The 23,430-nt window shown below is 32.5% G+C and overlaps 1 protein-coding gene across 7 annotated transcripts in view; it reads left to right on the top strand.

Moving 5' to 3' along the window:
• Positions 1-23,430, top strand: part of LOC129963219 (dystonin-like) — a 319,384-nt gene that overhangs the window by 204,578 nt on the left and 91,376 nt on the right. For all 7 annotated transcript variants that reach the window (XM_056077411.1, XM_056077407.1, XM_056077412.1 and 4 more), the window contains 4 exons: positions 18,570-18,736; positions 20,607-20,722; positions 23,075-23,181; positions 23,286-23,405. In XM_056077411.1, coding sequence (XP_055933386.1) covers positions 18,570-18,736; positions 20,607-20,722; positions 23,075-23,181; positions 23,286-23,405 — 510 coding nt within the window. The remainder of the gene's footprint in view (positions 1-18,569; positions 18,737-20,606; positions 20,723-23,074; positions 23,182-23,285; positions 23,406-23,430) is intronic.

The raw sequence follows: 23,430 nt of genomic DNA, 5'->3' as shown, positions 1-23,430 counted from the left end.
TAACGTGCAGAGGAAACTGTTAACTATTCTAACAAACGACCCCTTGTCACATTATTGCATATCGGAAACTATTGTAATGCTGTAAACAAATAAAATGAACGATAATTTATTCACAGTGTATAGGTGGAGTTGCTACAAATAATTTCCATGTAAATGACAAGGCTAACGAAATCAACTTTTATGATAATATTAATAAGTCATTTGGATGCATTACTGTCAAGGAGATAAATGTTCTTTCATTTCGTTTTGAGATAGGTTTTTAAAATTAGTTTCTATACGTTGCTGATTCGAAACATCTTTATATTTGCAGCTGACATGCCTTCCTACCTTTTCTATTGAATATATAATTTTAGTACGTTATCCAGTCATCGTATAATCAACAGCTGATGAGAAATGAAAGAAAGATATGTAGACTGTAAACACATTTTTCTTATGTGCGATTGGTAAACGCAAGTCACAAACTGTAAACACAGTTTTTTAATTTTTGTTAAACTATAAACCCATTTTTGTTGAAAAATTAATAAACTTTTTAAATGTTTTTCATAATTAGTAAACATTTAGAACTATGTCTCAAATGCATCTATTTTTTGAAATATAGTGGCTTCAAATTATGACTGTAAAATTGTATTACGTGTGTTGTGAAAGATATATTTTACATATGCATAAAATACACTACTCAGTTTAAGCAATGGAAATGGATTTGTAAATTTTCTAAAATTTCTAGTGTCAATAATCCCACAAATTTGGGTTAATACCAACTTTGAATCGTGAATTTACTGACAAACCGATGTTTGAAAACTAAGCACAGTCGTTTTACTTTTAGACAGTAGTACTGATCCTCTTTTCTTTCACGTTAAATTTCTAAATGTTTTTTTAAATTTATTTTTTGTTGAAATTTTCTATTTCCTTTCTTAACAATATATGCTCTTTAATGATAATTAGTCGTGAAGGATTTAAAGCAGAAAAAGATTCATTTGCTGGAAATAAATAAATAAACTCTTTATAAAGCAATTAAAAGGTTGAATCCAGTTGTCTGTGACTCAGTTATTTTGTAAAATCGGTTAATGAAAGTAATTATTTTTTTAACAAAGTTGCAACTGTTATTTTATTAATCATTTTTTTTAAATACAAATGCAGTACCATTCATTTTAAGGATGTAAGTTTTGCTAATTTCTCATAAAATCCTCCAAAATTTAATTCATCGCAATTTTTTTCCTACTCTATGTATTAATCGTATCGTTTGAAGTTGTTTCAGAAAGATTTCGAACAGATGAAAAATAGACGATGTTTGTATACTATTCAATGTCTTCTCGAAATGAGAAGTATTGTATTTATGACAAAATTAATGATGTCAACACACACCTGATAATAAAAACTATGTCTTCGAAACAGAATTTGAGGAGCGATTGCAATTACTTCTATTTCTACCCAAACATTTTTAAAAAAATCTACCCATCTTAAATTTTTTTAATCGTATAGATATCGAGGAGCAAGATCTAGCTAAAATGAATCCCTTACTTGGGCGTCCACTCCGCGGGTGTCGCAATGTCTAGTGACAGGTATGACCGCGCGTGAGAGGACTCCATGAAAGTTTGTCTCCTTTATCGATGTCAGGGCCGCAGCCACTACCATCCCTTATATGGTAGAATTTGATTCATGGAAAGTGGCATTGCGTCACTGCTCAGGCGAAACCGGTGTTTGTTGTCAAAGGCGAACCGAATGGGGTCCTCTTCTTCCATCGTAAAATAAAGCGAAATAATTGCGAAATAAACGAATGAAGGAACATTGTTTTTGTTTGTTTGTGTTTGTTTGTATATTTAACATATTAGATATTGTATAAGCGTAAATACTAATTCTGAAACCGTGTGCATTGGCATTGTCAACCAAATCGCCTCTAACTATTTATTTTAATATTTGTCATTAAAGTAACTCAATTTAAAATAATAAATGAATAAAAAATAGTAAGAAAACTCTATACCTCTGTGCAAAGAACCTAATTCTATGAGGTGTATTCCGCGACAGTTTCCAGGGGAAAATATTCATCGTATCATTACGTCCATATAATATGATTCTAATATATTTGAAAGTAACTCTTAGTCAATTAATTTTTTATCTTAAATACCTTTATTTTAAAATAAATATTTTGTGCTATGAAAAAAAAAAAAAAAAATGTTTGACTTTATGTGTCTTTTTATTGACTTGAACGCGTACAGAAAAGCATCGTTTATATTTCTTTCAAGAGTCTGATGCTAAACAATATATAATGAAAAGAACGTTGCAAGGAAACAATTAAATGTTAAAATTATAAATTTTTAATGAAAATGAGAAAATGATATAATGACTACCTATCATAAAAATCACTAATTATACTTTTTGCATAGAGGTAGAAGTTTAATTCGATAAAATATTTAATCATCATCTGACTGCTAAATATTTGAGGATATTACGTTTAGCGTTCTGAATCCAATGAAGTTCATTGAATGTTTTTTCACTTTTGTTTTTACAAACAAAACAAGTTCTCACTTTCTCAATGGAGTCCATCGTGTTTATAAAGAAGACTGAAGTAACATTTTGATATTCCTTTTTTAATGTCGCTTAAATGAAGCAGTTGACAGTTTCATTCTCTTTTAATTCAGCAATTGTGAATAATTCCGAAATGATGACGTCAACAGAAGATTTTTCTCCTTAATAAGAATGGAAAAATGGTGATAGCGTAGAATATTCGTGAACTTTAGGAAATAACGTACATGCGAGGCTCCTAGTTGAGAAACACGTAAGCGTTGCTTCACTCTCTGCATTACGTCTTTAACCCTGCCTCTCTACCAAAGCGAGCTGCCTTTGACTGTTCATTCTCATAGCTTTTGTTTAAAAAAGGTAGACAGAGAAGACATTGTAGATATTGACCAACAGAATTGTACATTATGTGGAAAAGATTTGATGGAAGGTTACAAATCCTATGGAAAGTAAAGAGGAAATCCAATAAAATGATCTTTTCCTTAAAAATCAAACAATAATGCTTCACATTTTTTTTTTTTTTTTAAGTTCGAAGTTTCTAAAACTGAAAATGACGATTTTAAATGGGATCTCAAAAACTGTCGAAGATTTTATTTTTATTCCCCACGCTGACCCAGCTGTCCAAAAAGCGAAACTTGACACTTGATAGGGAAAAGAATTTCGGGTAATGATGAGTGCACCCATCTTGGGCGATGAAAGGTAGCCTAATAAAATAGGAGAATAATAACATAAATAATGCGCATAATAATGAATATATGTATATGATACATTCACTTTATAAAGCGCATCCTATCTTTTTCAACGAAAGAGGTGCGCATAAGATAAAAGCATCTTCAAATGGAAAAGAGAAATAGAAAAAGAAGCCGAATGTCTAAAATAACGGGGTGGAGGCGGCGTATATCATAATATTTAAAAACAATGGGCAGATGAAAAGTTGATGTGTGTCAGTCATTGGAATAATCTGTTTCATATGGATTTTGAAGTTTGGGATCTTGCACAGGTATTAAAGTTTTGCAATATAAAATGGTTAAGAAAAACCCAAAATTTTTTGTATTGGAATGCCAGGCAAAGATCGGTAGTCAAGACTGGAAATAAAGTGAATTTTTTAATTAATATAATTAAAATATGGAGCTCGGTTAAATATAATGAAGAATTCCGAATTTTCCTTGCCTTAGAAAACATAATCTGAAACTTATGATAATGCTATTAAAGGTAAGAGCATAAATATATGTGAGTTTCAGGTTTCTTCTTTAAAGGACATTAAAAGGCGAATTTAAAGAGTATTGCTATTTTAAAATAACACTTGTATATAATTCTTAATAACACTTGTTATATAAATCAATTCATCATGCGTTTTCATCCATGAGGAACAGGATTTACTTACTGCCAGCACTTAATGTCGAATTTTTACATCCTCTTTATTTTGTTGGAAATGCTGAGGATGATTCCTTTATGTATTACGAATTTTTGTTTTATTTTTTTATTATTGAGAACATGGATCTATTCCACGAAAGCGTAAAGCTATTTTTGAACATCATTTTCAAGTAATAATCCGAAAAATTAAATAATTAATAACGGTATTAAGAATTAATTTGAATTTTCTGCCTCAAATGTTCTTTGTTATTGTGTTGCCTTTATTTTTACTGTGGAGGAATATCTGTAACAGATCAATTTTACTCCATTCCTATGTATCTGTTTTAGTTTGCAATGTCATTATTTCTACAAAAGGATTTTTAAGAAAGGTCTGTCATACATAATTTTGAAAGATTCAAGAATCATTTTACTAACCAACAAACATTTCGGGTTCTTTTTCTTTCATTTTTCTGGTATTAATTGCATAAATGAATATATATGTTAAAAATAGCGGTAAAAAGCTTATCATTAAGATACGTGACAGAGCATATATTTTCATCACCTAACTATCAATTCATTTACCAGTCAATCAGAATATATGACCCGCTTTCAACATTATCTAAAATGGTCGACCCTCTTGCTAAAATAGAATAACCGCCCAACTTCTGAAAACAATAGATAAGATCAAAAGAAAAATAATGTCTTTATTTTCTGTTTTATCACTGAGCTATGACTATGAAAGATCGACCACGTTTATTTTATTCATGTCAACATTTTTAGTATTTTTTTTCATGAACAGGTTATTCAGAAGTCTGAAAAATGTCAATAGAAATGTTAAGGAGGGAGCATTTCTTGTTGACGTATTTCAAATAATCTGAATCAGTGTTCTGATTTGTAATCATTTTTTTTTTCAAATGCTGAATCACAATCGTGGCGATTAACAGTTCATGATGAGCTCCACATTTTAAATTGTCTTGAACTACACATGTTGTATTTTGAATATTAAATCTGTCGAAATCATTCATCGATTAGCTCGGTGTGGAAGTTTGGGCAGGGGAATGCTGGCTCGAAGTGAGATTCTTATCGTCCGATAACGGCTCAAAATCCTAATGTGTATTCCGAAACAAGCCTAGTTTATCTACAGACAAACTAAAACAAAGCAAACCGTCAGCATGGATCTAGTGCCGCTTCTGATTTTCGCTCAACCAGTGTTTTTCCTTCTGCTTATTCGCTGAGTTGATCTGAGAAAGCGCTGCTTGTCGCGTCTCACACCGACCGACTCACGCAAAGAGTGTCGGGTAGAATACTCTCGTCTTATTTATAACTCTATTCAAGAAGACATGGAAAGAACGCTTATTTCGAACTTACAAATTATTTCTTCGGTTACATTTCTGCCATAAAGCATTCGGACGTCATTGAGAATCCAGTCTTATGTGCGGTTTTGTGATAAATGCTTCCTTGATTTGCCAGTTGAATCTGTTGGATTCATTCCATAGCTTGGAAATTAGCCAGGAGATACGTTTCATACTTGGGATAGTGAATGGAATCCGAGGTAAGAGCCTAGAATACTGAACATCTATTCTATTTTACTTCGGTCTTCGGATTTACCAGCTGACACTTTTTATATTGTCACTAAAGATCGATAATGAGTCCTATTTTAATTGCTATTTGCCTTATTCTTGTTCAAGAATGTGTCGGATGAGAAAGCAAGTAGTGAAAAATTCAATTTCAAATCTGTATGTGCCAAAGATCATAGCTATAATAAATTGTGAGCTGAATTTTTTGTCTCTACTATAATCCTGTTCAAGGAGTAATCCCAAAAGGGAGAAGCCTGATTTTTCACCATCTACCTTTATAAGATATTTTAAATTGACTTCAACTATTGGAAGATTGCGAGGGAAAGAGTACTTTCTTTGTAGTAAGTGCCTACAATCGATCCATTCTTATTTTTCATAAAACTCTTTCACGGTACTCTAGAAAGACATTTCTTGTTGTATTTGTTTTGTCATCTACTGTATGTAGAACTTGACTGTAACATCTCTGCCTATGTGAAATGACGTCCCTTATCGTCATGTGGCTCATTTTATCCACAAAAGGAATAGACTAAGCTCGTTTGCGAACATCCTATTCGCAGTGCATGTACAAATATTTGCTATTGATGAGTGCTTAACCTCTAAGTGCATTGATTCATTTGCACCGAATTTAAAGCAACGTTTCCTTTTTAACTATAACTACATGGAAATCTTTTTCACACATCTGCTTTAAATACGAAAAAATTCGAAGAAAATTCACATCATGACTTTTAACTTAAATTTTTATCATAGTATCTAAATCTTTTAATGTTTTACCTTTGCCGGAAAAGATTGTATTCTGTATGTTACGACTTTTTACTTTATACCGCTTCTGTATGTTACGAATCTTTGTCTTTATACCGCTTAATAGATTTCAAGTGGTTTGACATAGGCAACTTTCACTGATCCTTATGTTATAAAATTGCTTTACCTTTCACTTTTAGCTACCTTCTTGTTGTTATGAAGACACTTGAGCACTTGATATTATTTGGTTTGATACATCTCCTATAAACACGAATGAATTATCTTAACGCATTAATTTTCTAGTATCTCGATGAAATGAACTTGATAAGATTATCCACAGTGGCGGATTTAGGTTCTTGCGATCGCAGGTAAAGCCCTCCATTAAAGAACTGATCTGTTTAGATTCACATTTCAGTACATTTTTAGCTTTCTCAATATACTATTTATTTACTTATTTTTATAAGCTTTATGAAAATGTACGCATTATTAGTTATCTGTTATTTCTCATTCAGTACCTTTGTACACAATATTAATTTCATTGCTCATAAATGCTGTAATATGAAAGTGAATCTAATGAAGCAACTGAGAATCTGACCATAGTAGTTGACAAAATGGTAGTCTAATCCTTATATTGTGCAATTCATATTATTTGTATTTTTTACGCTTTTATTTATCTGAGTAATTGCAGTTTTTCAGTTGATTTAGCGGTATCCCTCTTCAGCCCAGTGATCTGATCAGAAATCTGCCAATAAGTGTCGGATTTATGATTACGATTTTCTTCTGAGCGGTTTTTTCTTAAATGATCTGTTGGAATAGTGTTGTTATCATTGTGATTCTTACAAATTATCATTAGATAAAAACTTATTTGTGATAGCTTATTTCATTCTAATAGGCTGTATTTATGGTTTTATTAAATATTTCACTAAATTTTTAATACCGACTAGAAATGCGGAAGTAAAATTTTAAAATTTATTCCCTTTTTTATGCGTTATTGTTTCATTTTTGTCAATTCAGTTGTTCTATAAGGACATAAAGTTCTAAAAATTATCATGTGAGTAAATTCTTAAAAGGTGTCTTTCACTTTTCCCGTAAGCATTTTTAATCACCTAGTCCATTTATTTATAAAAAGAAAATAAAAGAAATTGCTACTAAGGCATATTACTAAATTTTCTTGACTAGAATTTTTCAGACTTTGTCATTTTCAGCAAAATATATTTCAAGTATCTTTTCCCATTTGCTTTCATCTGAAGCAAATGAGGATTATCTCACAACAAAAAGATGTTTACCAACTCGATGATCTCTCTGGATATGCTTTTACTGTATATCGTTGATGATTTACGAGATTATGTTATGTACGTATGTTTATTTACAGTTTGTTTCTTTATTATATAACGTTCAGTTTAATTAGGAGCAGCTGGTTTGATCGAGTAATTTACTTCTTTTAGAAACATGACTGCCTTAACTCTACCAATACTGAAAGGCCCCAAGCGTCCATTCAACTAAACTGCGGCGAACATTGAAACGCCTAAATATCACTGCGAAAATCCTTTTCTTTTTCTTTAATAGTGATTGATTGAATACCTTATCGCGTGCTTTGCTCATTAGAGACTCTAGCCTAGATTTGTTTGAAGAAAAGATTGATTTTACGAGAACTTTCAAAGGATGTCCCATTATACATTTGTTTTGTAGCTATCAGTTATGCATGATCATCCTTCATGTACCAGACCTTTAAAAATACGAACTGTAATGACAGTGAAAGAGAAACTTTGCCGTTTGAGTATTCTAAGGTATCTGAACTCGAGTGATTTTAGGAATGAGAAAGAAGGAATTAGAAATTTTCGAGGTGTTTTTGTGCAGGAAGGTTAAAATGCATGGGAGCTCGTAATCTGCCTTTGATATCTCCAGAGAAGCCTTTGAAATTCCTTTTCTGAGCTGAGCGAGAGCAGGTAGTTGCGGGAAATCCATCGATCTGTTCCATTTATTCTATTATTGCATTACGGTTTTATTTCATCAAGGAGTTATTTATATTTATGTTACTCTTGTACAGAAAGCGGGATGTAACTTTCGAGTATTCAGTCAGTTTTGGAATTTTTTAAAATTATTTAGAAATCGCATGTCTGGTTAGAGGTGATCTTGAATGCAAATTAAATAACACTCTCTCAATACTAAGATACGATTCTTTAAAACAAGGTGGATTTGTTGGTTGCGAATCTTAATTGGGCTACGGAAATTTCTACGTTTCATTCTTATTTCAGTATTGTGTGAAAACTAAACATTTCATTGAAATGTGCTAAGTAACAGTTTGTTTATTATTATTAAGGTTTCCTTTTCTTTTTTGTATGTCAATTTTTGAACATGCGTGTATACATTTTAGGAAGACATTGAAGTTGCATTTTTAAACCTGTCAATCCGAAAGAAAAGGGAGGGTGTGTGTGTGGGGGGGGGTGATATATATTAATATTTTTGTAGGAGTGATGCTGATTTTTTTTAATTGTTATGTAACGTAGTTTTTTAAAATATGTTTTCCAGGAAACTTTTCTTCCCGGGGAAAAAAAAATGTAGTCCTGTGATTTAGAATTTGAAAATAAAAAGTTTGTGACTAGACGTATGTAGTCACCCCTAGAGATTTATTGTTGTGGTTTCGAAACCCTTACTTCCTGCGGCGGTTTACTACCTCGTCTAAATTTTAATTTCGCAGAAATAAAAAAAAATAATTTTTTATGATCTTGCCCAAATAGGAGAATCGGGTGCATGGCTGAGTTACCAAGTTGTAATTTTTTGTTGGCGATAAGTCGCCAAACGAGACCTTTTTATCATTTTCTCATAACCCTAAAAGCTCAAAATTGATGCCCCAAAAGCGATAAATCGCCAGTTTTCTGCGCATGAATTTTGAGGCTTCAAAAACCCTAAACTAAAATAACATCATATTTTCACATGATAATATATAATAACAAGACTCTTACTTCTTGGGATAACACAATATAAATTGAGAGATTGAATGTAAAAATATTGCTACTTAAAGCTAATAGATTAACAATTTTTTAAAACAGGAATTCACAGTAAAAGTAAGGTATACTATCATTTAAAATTTAACGTTTCAGTTCTTTGTAATATCATCTTTATATTCTGCTTTTAGTCAAAAGTGTTAAAACTTTTTAAAATAAGTTGTTTAAAATGACTGCATGCGGTATTGAAATTGAAAGCAGATGTCCGCTTGGAAACTAACTTCATCTGTTGTACTCTCAAAAAAATTATTTCGATTTAAGTTCCTGACACTGTAACCATTCAACTAAATTCACTCTGCAATATAATAGCCACTATCAACTGTTTCTAATGTGAAAACAAATTGAATTAACCAAAACAGATTGCAGAGCATTTCAGAATTCAAACAGCTGCATTTAAAATAAAAAGTAAGCCAGTGCCATTGCATCGCTGTTTGGCCGGGCAATTCGCAGTTTCTAATCAGCTGCAAAATTTTCACCTGTAATTCAAATTACTTCAGTTCCCCCCCTCCCCCCCCCCCCCTCTCAAAATGCAAAGGGACAACACAACGGAATTTCCAAGTATATCAGACGACGACTTGCACAGTAGTGACAGAGATGGAATTCTGAAACATTTCTTGATCGGAGGTTTGTGCGGCCTGGTGGCGGGACGCTTCTTCAGCAGAGCAAGCAAGATTGCTGCTCTGGCCCTCTCTAGCGGCTTCTTCCTCTTCCATATTTTGCATCACAAGGGCTACACGACTCTGGTCAAAGATAAATTCATGGTAGACGATGCGCAGATCACCAGTTGGAAAGATACTTTAAGTGTCCAAAATTTGGCCACCTTTTTTGGCGAAGACTGCAAGTTCGTTGCTCTCGGATTTAGCGGGGGATTTATACTGGGTATGGGATGAAGTAAATGATATTGATTTCGTATATTTTTGTGTTTTTTTACTTATGATGCATTAGAGATTTTTTCGTGTCATTATTTTAATCATTCGATATATGTTTATTTTTCATATATATCTTTGAATATTTTGACTGTTTTCTTTTTTACTGTTCATTCCTGCCCACTTATTTTGCTGTTTTTTTTCTTACATTTTTTTTTCTTTTGCGCGTTTTTTGAGAAATATAAGCGAGTTTTCTGAAGAAGTTGCAACTATAGCAGACAAGATGCAAGATCTCGCATGCTGGCAATTTTGGAGACTGCTCCGAACTGCGGGCATTCTGCACTTTCACCACACTTCCATAGGAGGCACAACGTCGTTCTTTTGACAGTTCAATGACAATAAATAATTTGACTCTTTGCCGCCTTATTTAGTTTGAATGCCTTGTGCTACAGTCATTTGCCAACCTATCAGAAAAGCCTATGACGCAAACAAAAATATATATCTAGTAAAACAATTTTGGAAGAAAAAAATAAATTATCAATTATCAGATTAAACATTTGCAATTTTGCAAATAAAAGTTTAAAATGGTATGTATTTAATCGCCTTTGGACCAACGACTCTCATTGGTTGTATCTCAATTAGCCCTTTGAAAAAGACGACTTTAGGAATAGAATGATTAGAAACGCCTTGCCAAAAACTGCTATACAGATTTCTAGATTTTTAGCTTAAGACGGTTGTGGTCTAGAAACCTTGCTGAAACAACTATTTCAATAACCTTCTGGTTTCTGACTTATGTATTGGTATAAAGCTACTTGCCAAGTTGAAACAAAGTTGGCGGACATGCAAACAGAACAGGAAGAATTTCAGCCTTCATCTTAAGTGACGATGTGGATTTTGAAGAAAATTATTTAAAAGATGGATCTCTTAATGAACTTTTATTTTTAATTCTTCTGCTGAAAAAGAATGAATGATGACTCATTGGCGATCCTGGCTCATGAAATTTTTGTCGGTTCTCCGCCAATCGAGAGGAAGTGATCTCTTTGGCAATGCTGCTCACATAAATTTCTGTTGGAGACTAGCCGATTCTTGCAATACCCTCGTATTACAAGCTAACTTTACAAAGCTGTGCGTTGTTGACTGATTGATTTTATATAGCCTAAACCTTAAGAAAATTTTTTGGTTTTAAGAAATTTTTTTCGAATAGTTACACAACCACCGATAGATATCTATCGGTGGTTTGTGACAGTTACAGCATCTAAATTCAATATGTTAAATAGAGACTCTGTAAATTGTAAGGGCTTTTAAACAGCGTTCCTACTCCAAATGAATGTATATATATATATTAGTTGGTTTCTATTTTTTCGCACAAATTAATTCACTAGAGATAGAAAAAGGGTACCGTGAATGCAGTATTTCCTATTTCATATTCCCGTTGTGTATGGTAGCACGATAAGTGACTGTAACATTTCAATTTTTTCTGCTCAAGGTCTGTCTGACTAAAAGAGCGACCTTGCGTCACGCTGTTAGTTTACTGAGGGTAAGAGAAAAAGGGTGCGTTTATTTGATGTTTTCGCGAATTATATTTCTCTCCTTGTTTTAACTTCCCTGGCAATGCTAGGCCATTCCTTTGTTGTGCTGTGATTTATGGTCAGTCAGCAGAACAAGACAAGTAGAATTTAAATCGTAACATTTGCCATTTTTTACAATTGCGTAACACTTTTTTTTTCTCCATCTGATAAACAGTGCAACTTGGCATTTAATATTAAACTTTAGTATATAATAAAATGACCCAAAGGATTTCATATAAATTCAGCCTTCGAGTCATTAATTCCAAAGTTGAGGTTTGCTTTATGTAGATGCTCTGCTGTATTCGTTCTCTCATTTTACTTTTTTGAATAGATAGTAGAGGAGGAGACAAAGTTGTAATTTCTACCTTGATGTTTTGATAAATTTTCATATTTCAGAACTTTTCGAATCCAGAAAATTTATTTTTGAAACAATGTATAATATCCCTACACCTATTTATTTTCGTAATTTATCTAAATTACGAAAATAGATTTTCCATTTAGTGAAGTGACTCGAATTTTTTAAAATCATAGGCAGTAATAGATGAAGATGAGGAAACTCTTCATTTTCTTAAAGCAATGGAAAAATAAAATATTATTTAAGTACTGCTTGTTGATGGATTTTATACTAAATTGATACGTTTCTTGGACCGCATATCACATTTCATTCAAGTTAGCATTCAATTTGCATTCAAACGGAAACACACATATATATCATTCTAAAAAAAGTTGGCGTTCATCAAAATTTAGAAATCGGATCTTTTTGCTGATCATCGATAATAAACCATTTTGCGATAAAAAGGTGAAAAATTGTAGATGTTTTTTAAGGAGACGTCACCATTTTCTACGTTGTCATTGGGAGGGCTATTTTTAAAGCGCGCCGTCTCCATCGCAGTCTCCTTTTAACCAATCGCCTCAGAATACATGAGCCGCTGGCCTCGCTCTGCGAATTAGTTAATTGTCCATTTCGTTTCGTCTACGTCGGAAAGGATTAATCTGCAATTAATATACAGTAGACTCCCGATTATCCGCGCCTGCCGCACTAAGTTTTTTTTTTTTTTTGCTTCCAAGAAAAGAGAAAATGCTTCCAAAGCAAGAAGTAAACACAAATGACTGATTTCTTCAAAAAGGTGTAGTTTTATAGTTATGCTTTTGTAATTACATAATACATTACAGTATTAAAACAGTACATATGTATTCATTTTTCTGTGTATCCTTGACGCCTCTCGTAAGTACAAAGCATTTTTCTGTTTTCATTAACAAAATGCATTTTAGGTAAGTTTTGAGTGATATACTAAAACATTAAGCTTTCGTTAAACATTTCCTGCTGTTTATTTTACGTTTTATTGTACATAAAACGATTTTTCAAAGTTGGAATGACTGTTTTCTCTTTTGCTATACCCGTTTTTAGCTTTTTTCGGATTATCCGCGATTTTTGTTATCCGCGGCGGCCGCGTTACCCAATTCCGCGGATAATCGGGAGTGTACTGTATTTTGTGAAAGAAAAAAGACGTGTGAAATTCCAATAGTAGCTGTTATGCCTGCAAGATGAAATAAATATAACATTACCGTGTACCATATATAAAATGGTGTAACTGGAGACTGTGGTATACATTTCCTCACGGTAAATGATTTAGATCCTAGTGGGTTGGATAGAGGCAGTGCCTGTGTGCCTAACTGCTGGGCGACTCTCATATTTCCAATCTTACCACCGTTCATCATAGGTGAAAAGATCAATAAATAGTGCACCATATTCTTAATAATGAACTAGTGATGGTGGGGGGGATAATTATGTAATTCTCAAGCGATATTTGTAATTGGAGCTAGGAAACTTTCGAATGTTCAATACTTGATTGGAGCAGTTATATCCCGACAGTAATTCTTTTATAAGGGTGCATAGAATAATTTAGTGTGGAGTTCAGTTGGAACACATCTATCACAGGCGTGTTGGATGATTATTTCAGTATAATATCATTTAATTTTTACGCTGAATTTAAACTCTTTCCGTCCTTGCTTTGGACCTCAAGCATAGATGTATTGATGTTTATGTTAAGAAACAATTTATAAACTCATTTTTCATTAAAGTAATTGGTATTTATTAAACTTGCCTTTGTGAACATTCCAGATGCTGCCCCTAAAGATTTTTTTTCTCACATTTTCATTTGGACTATTAATTTAATCTGTATATCCATCATTATTGTCTTGGAATAATAGTATCTTCGAAAATTATACTTATTCGTATTTGTAAAGATCGGAGAAATTATTTTTTATGCTTTGCCAGCAATTTCGATTTCAAAGGGCATTGTGACATTTCATTCACCCTTAATTTAAAGGTAAAAGTGGTTCAATATTTAAAATAAAGGCAAGAGAGCCATTGTAACTGATCATTCATTTGTGTTGCCAGAGATCTAGTAATAACGAAAGTAATTTATGAGTTTTGTTTATGGTGTTGTCATCATGTGATTTGCAGAGATCGTGCAGCCATCTGGTCCCCCAAGGAACTCTCCAGTCACATCCGTCTCGCAAAATAGTAGTAGTTGGTTCTCAGCGGAAGAGATACGCTTGCCTGATCTTCTTTTATGAAACGTGCCTATAGGTTAACGGATGACATTGAGTCTCCATGAATGAGACTCCGAAAAAGTTTTTGTTCTATTTGTCGGGTTGCATGGCATTGGGTAATGGGACTGGATAAATAAAAATTGTTTGTAAAACATGCTCTTGTGTTAGGTTTACTGAACACTGAAAAAAAAAAAAAATGAATCCCTCTTTTGTAAATTGACTGAATGGGACCAAAAAGTGCCTATTGCTTTTTTTTTTTTTTTTTTTTTTTTGTATTCTGATGCATGGAAATTGTTGCGTATTCAAAATACAATCGTTGCGTTTTTAAAAACACGTTAGAGGAAGCGATCTCTCTTTCAAGGACTACGAAATAATATTTAGTTATAAAAGAAAAACTTGTTAACTTTGGTATCTCCAGACTGCGTTATTTTAAATATATTGATATAAATTATGCATTACTCGATGACTTTTGAAAATTATTTATGTATTTGTATTTCAGCTGCTTGAAACTATTATTTCTTTTTATTACATCTGAGAGGAAAATTGATTTCAAAATTCTACTGCCTCAGTTGACGTTCTTTTGGTTTTTGAGCAGATTCTTATTGTAGAGCATTATAAACATGTTTAATGCCGACTCGGTGCATTTCTGAAAAAAAGTACCGATCGCTTTGGTATCTTTCAGGTAGCTCTCATCGCTTTTTTTTAGTCGCTATTGTAATTCAATTTCTTTTACATATAATTGAGTTTTCATAGTTATAAATTTGTAGAAAATCATAATCTGGCAAATATAATCTATGTTTATAGTAAAATAAATGATAAGAATACAATTAAATAGATAATTTGACCGAGAATGTTTTCATAGTTATTGTACGTTTGTACATGGAGAAAAAAGAAAAAGAGAGGAGTTCTTTATCTTATAATAAAAATGGACGTGTGTGTGTGTTAGCACTGTATAAACTAGATCAATTGACTTAAGAGTTACCAAACTTGACACTTATGTACTTTGGAGGATGGGAATTGCACCTCGGAGTGATTTTTTTTTTTTTTAAAGATAAGCACAATCTTGGTGTAAAAAATCAACCATTCTCTGCTGTCACAAATTATATTATTTAATATCGCAATTTTGATGTTTTCTGTCATTTATTTTGGAAACTGTTATACGAAGAAAACAATTTTCATATAATTTTTCCTCCTGGTTTACTTACATTTTTGATTATATCGAAATTAGAACACACAAATAAATGTGTTCAATTATAAAGACCGCAAGCTAAATTTCATTCTTCTGTTTCATTACGTTTCTGAATTATTATATTCACTTACACACGGACGGACAGACGCACGAATTTTTTAATAATAATAACTATCATTTAATATCATTGCTCTTACGCGCCAGTAAAAATTTGATGTTTGAATGATCGCAGTGCTTTCTTTATGGATCTGACACTTGATATACGAGATAGTTAAAAAAATCGAATATGCTTTTTTTTTTTTTTTTTTTTTTTTTTACACGCCACCAGACTTGGAACTGTGAGCATTAGTTCACTTGGTCGGGTAGGAACTGGATCAAGTGTTGCGGTCCTCTGGGTTTCGAAAGTAGACAAATGACGCTTTCACTGTGTCAGTTGGTTTGTGATTGTTCCTTCTCAACAAACATCTGCTATTGGCCGAACAAGTCTAGATCGTGACTAAGTGAAATGAAAATTGACTTTACTCTTCCAGCTTTGTGATTCAGAACTGATTTCTCGGCGAGACGCTGATTTCTTTTCTACTTGATAAAGGCATTAAATCATTCTACTGTTAGAAATAACGGGAATTTTTATACACAACCACAAAGGTATAAAACTTCAGCAAGCTTTTTTTACAAGATGATTATGAATATATATATATATATATATAATGCTACTATGCAGACATTATATTACTTATTAGATTTAAATGCTTTTTTATGTCGAGCTCTAGAAAAAAAAATAGTTCATATTTTATTGCTTATGAGCATTTGTTGTTGTTACTATTGTTGTTATATTCGGTGGATTATTACTAAGAGAGGTCACCTCTCCTAAAGTTTCTAATTAGAGGTATCGGCTTCTCAATTTTTTTTTAAATGTCGCTTGTTTTTAGTGAAATTATGAAAGTAAAGGGTTAGAGAAAAATAAATATAAAGCCTTTGAAGTAGGGCTTTCAAAAATGTTATTTGTTCTTCAGCTATGCAGCCATAAGTTATATGTTATATCTATAAAATGATTCCGAAAGTGTTTAACTTCATAGATGATTAAAATTGAATAATTATTTATGCTAATAACTTAAGTGCGCATCTGAACCGTCCCTCTAGTTCGTGCAGGCAGGCTTTAAATCAGATCCTTTGATTTGATCCTCCGGAGTGTGCTTATGGAACGAGCAGTAGTTGGCTTTTTTAAATCATTTTTGTGTTGCCAGAAAGTGGACATTATGAAACCTTTTTTTATAAACTACTCAGTTTAGTTCCGCGTTTCAACATATTTCTAATTTTATCAATATGCCAATGATATATTTATTATAGTAATTTTGTGAAAATATGTTTTTATTTTTCAATTCATGTGTTATGCAAAAACTGGCTAAAATAATAAAATAGGTGAAAAATTAACCATAATTATTAGTAAATGATTTCCTTATCTAGTAATAAATGTATTATTATGATAAATTATAACGCTATAACAAATTTCAAAAAAAAATAAATATATCATTGAAAATTATTATTTTACAGAACTTGCTAAGTTGAATATAACACGACGAGAAAAATTATTAATTAATATTCTTATACCTTTAAAATGAATATTTAACTACACTTTATTTATGTCCATTTGACTGCATCCAACGGGAAAGTCCGTTTGTTGGGGAGTCGAATGTATTAATCTTAAGACACAACCAGAGTGGGAGCGTTGTCCTTTCAGTGATGAGTCGAGATGCAGCACCAACAGTGATTCATCTGGAGAGAGCGAAGAGCTGGTTCTCATCCCTCCGCGTAAAAGAAATCGGCAGATTTGGTGGCAAAGGAGTTCTTGTCTAGGGTGGCTTGATGTTGGATAGGCTTATATAATTGCATGTCTTCGATGCGGAACTTTCACCGCACATCTCTATAGAGGTGAAGTCCTTTAACCCTATGTGAGGTTGTTCCGGGGAGCTATTAGCCCGGACTTCATTTTTATGGCCGATAATGCACTGTCACACAGAGCTCAGGTTGTTGAGGATTTTCTTGAAGAAGAGGATACTTACCCTATGGATTGGCCCTCGTGGTCTCCGGTCATCAATCCTATTGAACGTGTATGGGACGATCTAGGAAGAGCCATTGAACAATATGATCCCCCTCCCAAGACTCTTCAGGAGTTAAAAGCCGCGCTTTTGGAAGAATGGCCTTTGTTGCCACAAACATTTACTGACACCCTCATACATAGTATGAAAGGTCATTGTGAGGCTTGTATAGCAGTGCAACGGTGGTCACACTCCCTTTTAGACAAACTTTTCCCGAGATAAATGCTTTATCTCTGATTCATGATTTAACACTATTTGATATCCCTGTTTCTTAATTCACAATTAAAATCTTTTCCATACTGTTATATTGTTGTATTCTTTCTCCCATCGTAATATATCTCAGTGCCAAATTTCGTGGCAACACAGTGATTAGTTCATCAGTTTTCACAGATTTTATGTTTATGACCTTAATTTTGGACATCGGTGTAAGTATTCGCGCACAAAATTTCTGTGCACAAAGAAGTGCTTTTGCAACAAATATTTATGATTTACGGAAAGAATTAGTTATTAAGAGTTTAAAAAAATAGCTATGTCCAATTGATATTCTCATTTTAACATTTCCGAGGATGAAAGCTTTATGAATATTATAATATTTTGTACAAAAATTATGTTTATGTTGAAATATAGACATGAAAGTATTTTAGCCCCTAACTAATGGCAGTGAATGTTTTCATGCTTTATATTATAGATTTTACTATTTGTGCACAAAGCATCATTATTTTAATGAATAAATTTGCTGAGAACGTAATGAGATATACTTTGGAAAGTTGGAAATTTCAACTGGAATCTGCTGAAGAAAGGCAAGAAATTTTGCCTCTGAGAATGGACGTCGAGTGTTTACAGCTAATACAAGCAGGAAAATTCATCTAGTATTTCGGTGGCCTTCGCTCAATAAGCACACGTCCCAATTGCGCAGTATGATTGAAATTTGTGTGGGCTGTAAATCCAACCTTTCGTTCCATTCCAGAGGAATTTTGATTGGTTTCATCCCTTCTAAAGGAAAAGATTCATATAGATGAATGAACCATTTCATTTTCTAAAAAATATATGTTTACATATAAATGCTTAGTTATACAATGCATTAATAATTTTTCTTCTTTTTTTTAGATTTCGGATATCATCACCCATCAGACAGATGAACGAATCACAGCCAAGGAGGCACTCTTGCGGTGGGCTCAGAGGACGACGGACAAGTATCCGGGTGTTCGAGTCGGTGATTTCACCAGCAGTTGGAGGGATGGCCTCGCATTTAATGCTATTATACACAGAAATAGGTACTGAGGGCTATTCTTGATCATTGCCTAGAAGACATTTACTGCTGCATGCTATATAATTCCAATACATATTAAGTGAAATGAATTGGTATTTGCTTATTATCTCACTCTGTCTGAAGCACGGGTTTAGTAATTGTAACAGTCAAAAGTACAGGAGCATGTGACGGAGTAAAAAGTACCCTTGGGTGCTTATCTGACTTTGATATGTGTGTATGGGGGGAGGGGGGAATTGAAAGCAAATTGTTAGTGTGTTCATTTCTTAAAGGCAAATACTTACCCTTGCGCTTATTACATCCTGACTGTGATGTTTTTGCCATAAATATCATACTTTCATATTATATAAGAGAAAAATGTTTTTTTGGGTGTATATTAATTAAAAAATAAATAATAAAAAACTTTCCAAATTTTTTAAAAATTTATTCAGAAATTATTTGCTGTGCTGTAAAATTGTAAAGCTTGTCGCTCTAGAAATATTTTCTCTTTAAGCGTATGAAATATCTTTTTTCGTGCAATCTTTGTATTTGTAAACTCAACTTATTCAAATAACAACCCATTTCAAATAAATATCCAAATTCTCGAGATTAAGATGACTCGAATACTTTATAATTTTAACATTTTATAAGTTTAATTAAGCTGTTGATGAGATTCTAACAGCTGAAATTTTCAGTTGCCTAAAGTTCCAAGTTCAGTTTCCAAGTTATTTTGGTTTATTGTTAAATATATTTCAAGATATAATGAATCTAGTCAATTTTTATTTTACTTTAAAGCACCGAATAAAAAAAGATATAAAGATAAAATATAAAAGTATATCACATACTTTTTGCACATGTTAACATTTTTTTGAATAGAAATTTGCCAAAATTTTGATGACGATTGGAAGAACAAGATCTAAACATCGCTGTTCTAAATTTTATCCATTTTCACCAAATATCTTTTAAAGATATGTTACAATAACCAAAAATATTTTAAACAGCCTGATTTTCGCTTTCTTTGAACTACAATAAAAGCTGTGTGGATTTAGTTAACAGTTAGTTTGAACGCTTCAGAGACCTTGATTATAATCTAACCATAAAAACTGCTAACCTATGTAGAATGTATCCCTAAATATATTGCTGATGCAGAGCAAAGCGAATGATTTCATCAGGACATATGAGATGTTTAAATGAGGCTTATTGCTTTTAGATTCAGCAAAGGGATTGTATGTACAAAATGCGTCAGTCTCGCTTTTTAAATCAAGTAGGATGAGACGAAGAAATAATATTAAGCCACGACTAACGGCTAGGCAGAGAGGTTAAGCCAGTGAGATAATGACAGATTACACCTTCGGTGGGCCTCTTTTCTGACTGTAGAATAACTTTTTCTATATTATTTCTGTAGATTAGGTCTACAGAAAAGGCTATACATAAGTCTTCTACAGACTTTCTATTTTAATAGAACTCTGCTCTGTTTGCACCAGAATATTTTGAGTGAAAATGTTTGATCTCAACACGTTTAGTCTGTTCTCTAACTTGAATACTCGTAAGTGACGAGTTAAAATAATTTCCCTGCCTGTCATCATGAGAAGGGTAAATGGCGGCTAGGCATAGTTTTTGCCTTCCTTCATAACTGGCGTGTAAAAGTGGCATAAACGCTTTACTTCTTGAATACTCTGGGTACCGTTATCCCATGACCGTGGTCATCGAGAATCTTAATGCTGCTTAATTATTAGACATAAGAGATGCTCAGTGTAAAATCTGCCTTTTCCCTAAGTCTGATGCTGTTCTAACTAAAATTTGAAAATTTGTTTGTGCATAAAAATATATTGCTTTATGAATTTAATTTTTGAAGTCTGTTCGAGAAATTGTTTTATGTTTTTTCTTTCGTTTGTTAGACCCGATCTGATAGATTATAGATCTTGCCTGAAACGAACTGCCCGAGACAATCTAGACAGTGCGTTTACTATTGCTGAGAGAGAGCTTAATGTCACAAAACTTTTGGACCCAGAAGGTAAGACTCTTAGTCAAGTCTTTCAATCTTTCTTTTAAGTCTGTTCAAAACGACTAACTAAATTGGATACTGTCCCGTTAGCCGGGTTTCAGTCGTTGTCAAACTTAATGTTGCCGCAAAACTTAATGTTCTCATGGTTCTCGAAAACTCTTTGAATTTTATTTTGCTGTATTCGAAGCTCGGGAAATGTGCATGCTTTTCCATTAGATCTTTGAAAAATGAAAAATAAGCGAAATGTGTAACCAATTTTGTCGATTCGAGAATATATATATATAATATAAAGTTTTAAAACTGCTGTTCTACGATTTCAGATACCATTATACTAGTCAATTTTCAGAGAGAAAAGCGAAAATTAACACTCTGTCTCAATTGTAAAATCTGAACACATTTTCTGACTATCGTTACGCTCAGGAATAGTACTGTTTAGCTTTTCATGATAGCCAGTCATCACTAAGTAATATTAATATTTTTCTTTCTTTAAATTTTATTTTCACCACTTCTTTTTTTTTTTTTGGCAACCACTTTTATTATTCCGTATGAAATCGTAGAACAAATTTTTTGAATAGGCTTTTTTACCTCCGGTTCTCGAATTCGAACAGATAAAAACTAATAGTCATTTTTTGACTAAGGAGAATTTTTTGAAAAGTAATGCTTATATGAACCTAAAATTTTTACGTGGCATTACCCATCGTTTAACATATTTTTAAATGGAATTATAGAAATTCTACTCAAATCGAAGAGAAAATAATAAAATCCCAATTTAAGGTTTTTGAAACTTTATTCTTGATACAATTATGCTATCTGTATTCGACAGCTTGTTGTAGAGGTTTTTCTATAGTTTTTAATTCGAACTTTTCATCTCAGATTAATAGCCGTTTATTTAAAGACGAAAAACAAAATGTTAACTTTCTCGCTTCTTCCTCTGCACTCCTAATTCGATAACATATTCGGGTGCAAATTTACAATCCTGTTTTCAAGAGCCAACTCAACAACTCAAATCAATAAAATATCCTTTATGCATTTTTCCCCCGCATTTTGACACTTCTCAGAAAAATTCTTCATATTTTGTACTTCGCCAAAGAATAGTGCTCAGAAAGATGAGCGATTATTATGCCTCCTAATTCCGCGACTATTGCAAAATCAAAACATCTCCTACTTTCATCTCACTCCTTTTTTTGAGGAGATAAACGCCTATTGACGCATGCGTAAAAGCTCGAAGGGTTTCTAAATCTGTGAATAAACAGCAATAGGGAATACCTGATGCATTCATAAAAGATGTTGCCGTTTTGGCAATCATAGAAAATCCATTGTTTACAGATTTCTGCAGTTTTTACCAATTTCGAAATGTTTACTTTCTCGTGTACGAAATATAGAGAAAACTTTGTAATCATTAAAAAAAAAAAAAAAAAAAAAAAAAAAAAAAAATCCGGATTTGAGGTTTTTGTGAAGTTTTGCCTCAATTTCCCCCCTCTATTTTTGTAAAATACATTTGTGTATCTGTCTGTGACAAAGGCAATAAAAAAAATGTTTTGAACTAGACGAATGAAATTTGGTATTTGGTATTGACACCAAATTTCATTAACACTAAGATTTCTATTAAATTTTATGTGATATCCATTCAGAGGAAATTTCTACATCCAGTTATCCGAAGCTAAGCTTACAAAATAACTACAAAACGATGAGAACTAGATGAACAAAATTTGGTACATAGATTTACCATCTAAAATATAAATGCCTGTCAAATTTGGAACCAAATCTGTCGATTTGTATTTTCACAAGCATTTAAACTCAGTAACTCATTGACTTACATATGTGAAATTTAGAGTGAATATAATTGTAGTTCTGGGTCAAATGTTTCATTCTTTGATTTTCATTACTTATTTCTAATTGTCAGGAATAATTACCAAGCATGATAAATTCATTAAAAACACTTAATTCGCGCCAAATATCATTATTATCCGCCAATGCCATGCATGGTATTGCCAGGTATTTAAGGCCTTACCCAAGGTCTACAGATTTATATGGAGGAGGAAAATAATTTTGTTAGAGAATATTTTGAGGAGACCACTCCCACTGGTTTCGATGTTGGTGCTCATTTGTGGAGCGAAACTATCCTATGCTAGAAGTATTATTGATATATTTTCTTACTATCTTTCTTTATATTACTGAAATTCTAAAAATCAGTAGTACAATAGCAGTGTTAAAGGATTTAAAAGTATTTTATTTAATTTTTGTATTTAATTGAACCTTTTGTATTGAATTTTTTGGCAAATCATGTGCTTTATTGCATTCGAAGTATTTTATCCCAAAGGAATTCTTTCTGATTTGCATATACATTATTTTTAATTTTAGATGTTGATACTCCTGAACCTGATGAAAAATCTCTCATCACATATATCTCCTCTTTGTATGATGTTTTCCCAAGACCGCCATCTCACAATCCATTTGCTGCCGAAGATGTGAGTTTAATTACATATAAATTCCTTTCATTAAATGTGGAAAATAAAGATCTTTTTTTTAAAACCTATTCATTTTCATGGAATGCTATTGTATTTCTTCCTAGGATAAAACACGTAAGGTGGAAGAATATAAAGACATATCAAGTTCCCTGTTCTTGTGGATGAGAGAAGCTCTCTCCTCTCTGCAAGATAGGAATTTCCCAAATACTTTAGTAGAAATGAAGGTAAGTCTGCTATTCTTTGTTATTC

Source organism: Argiope bruennichi, chromosome 3 (assembly GCF_947563725.1).
Source record: "Argiope bruennichi chromosome 3, qqArgBrue1.1, whole genome shotgun sequence".
NCBI classification, from domain to species: domain Eukaryota; kingdom Metazoa; phylum Arthropoda; class Arachnida; order Araneae; family Araneidae; genus Argiope; species Argiope bruennichi.
This window is presented reverse-complemented; position numbering and strand designations above follow the sequence as displayed.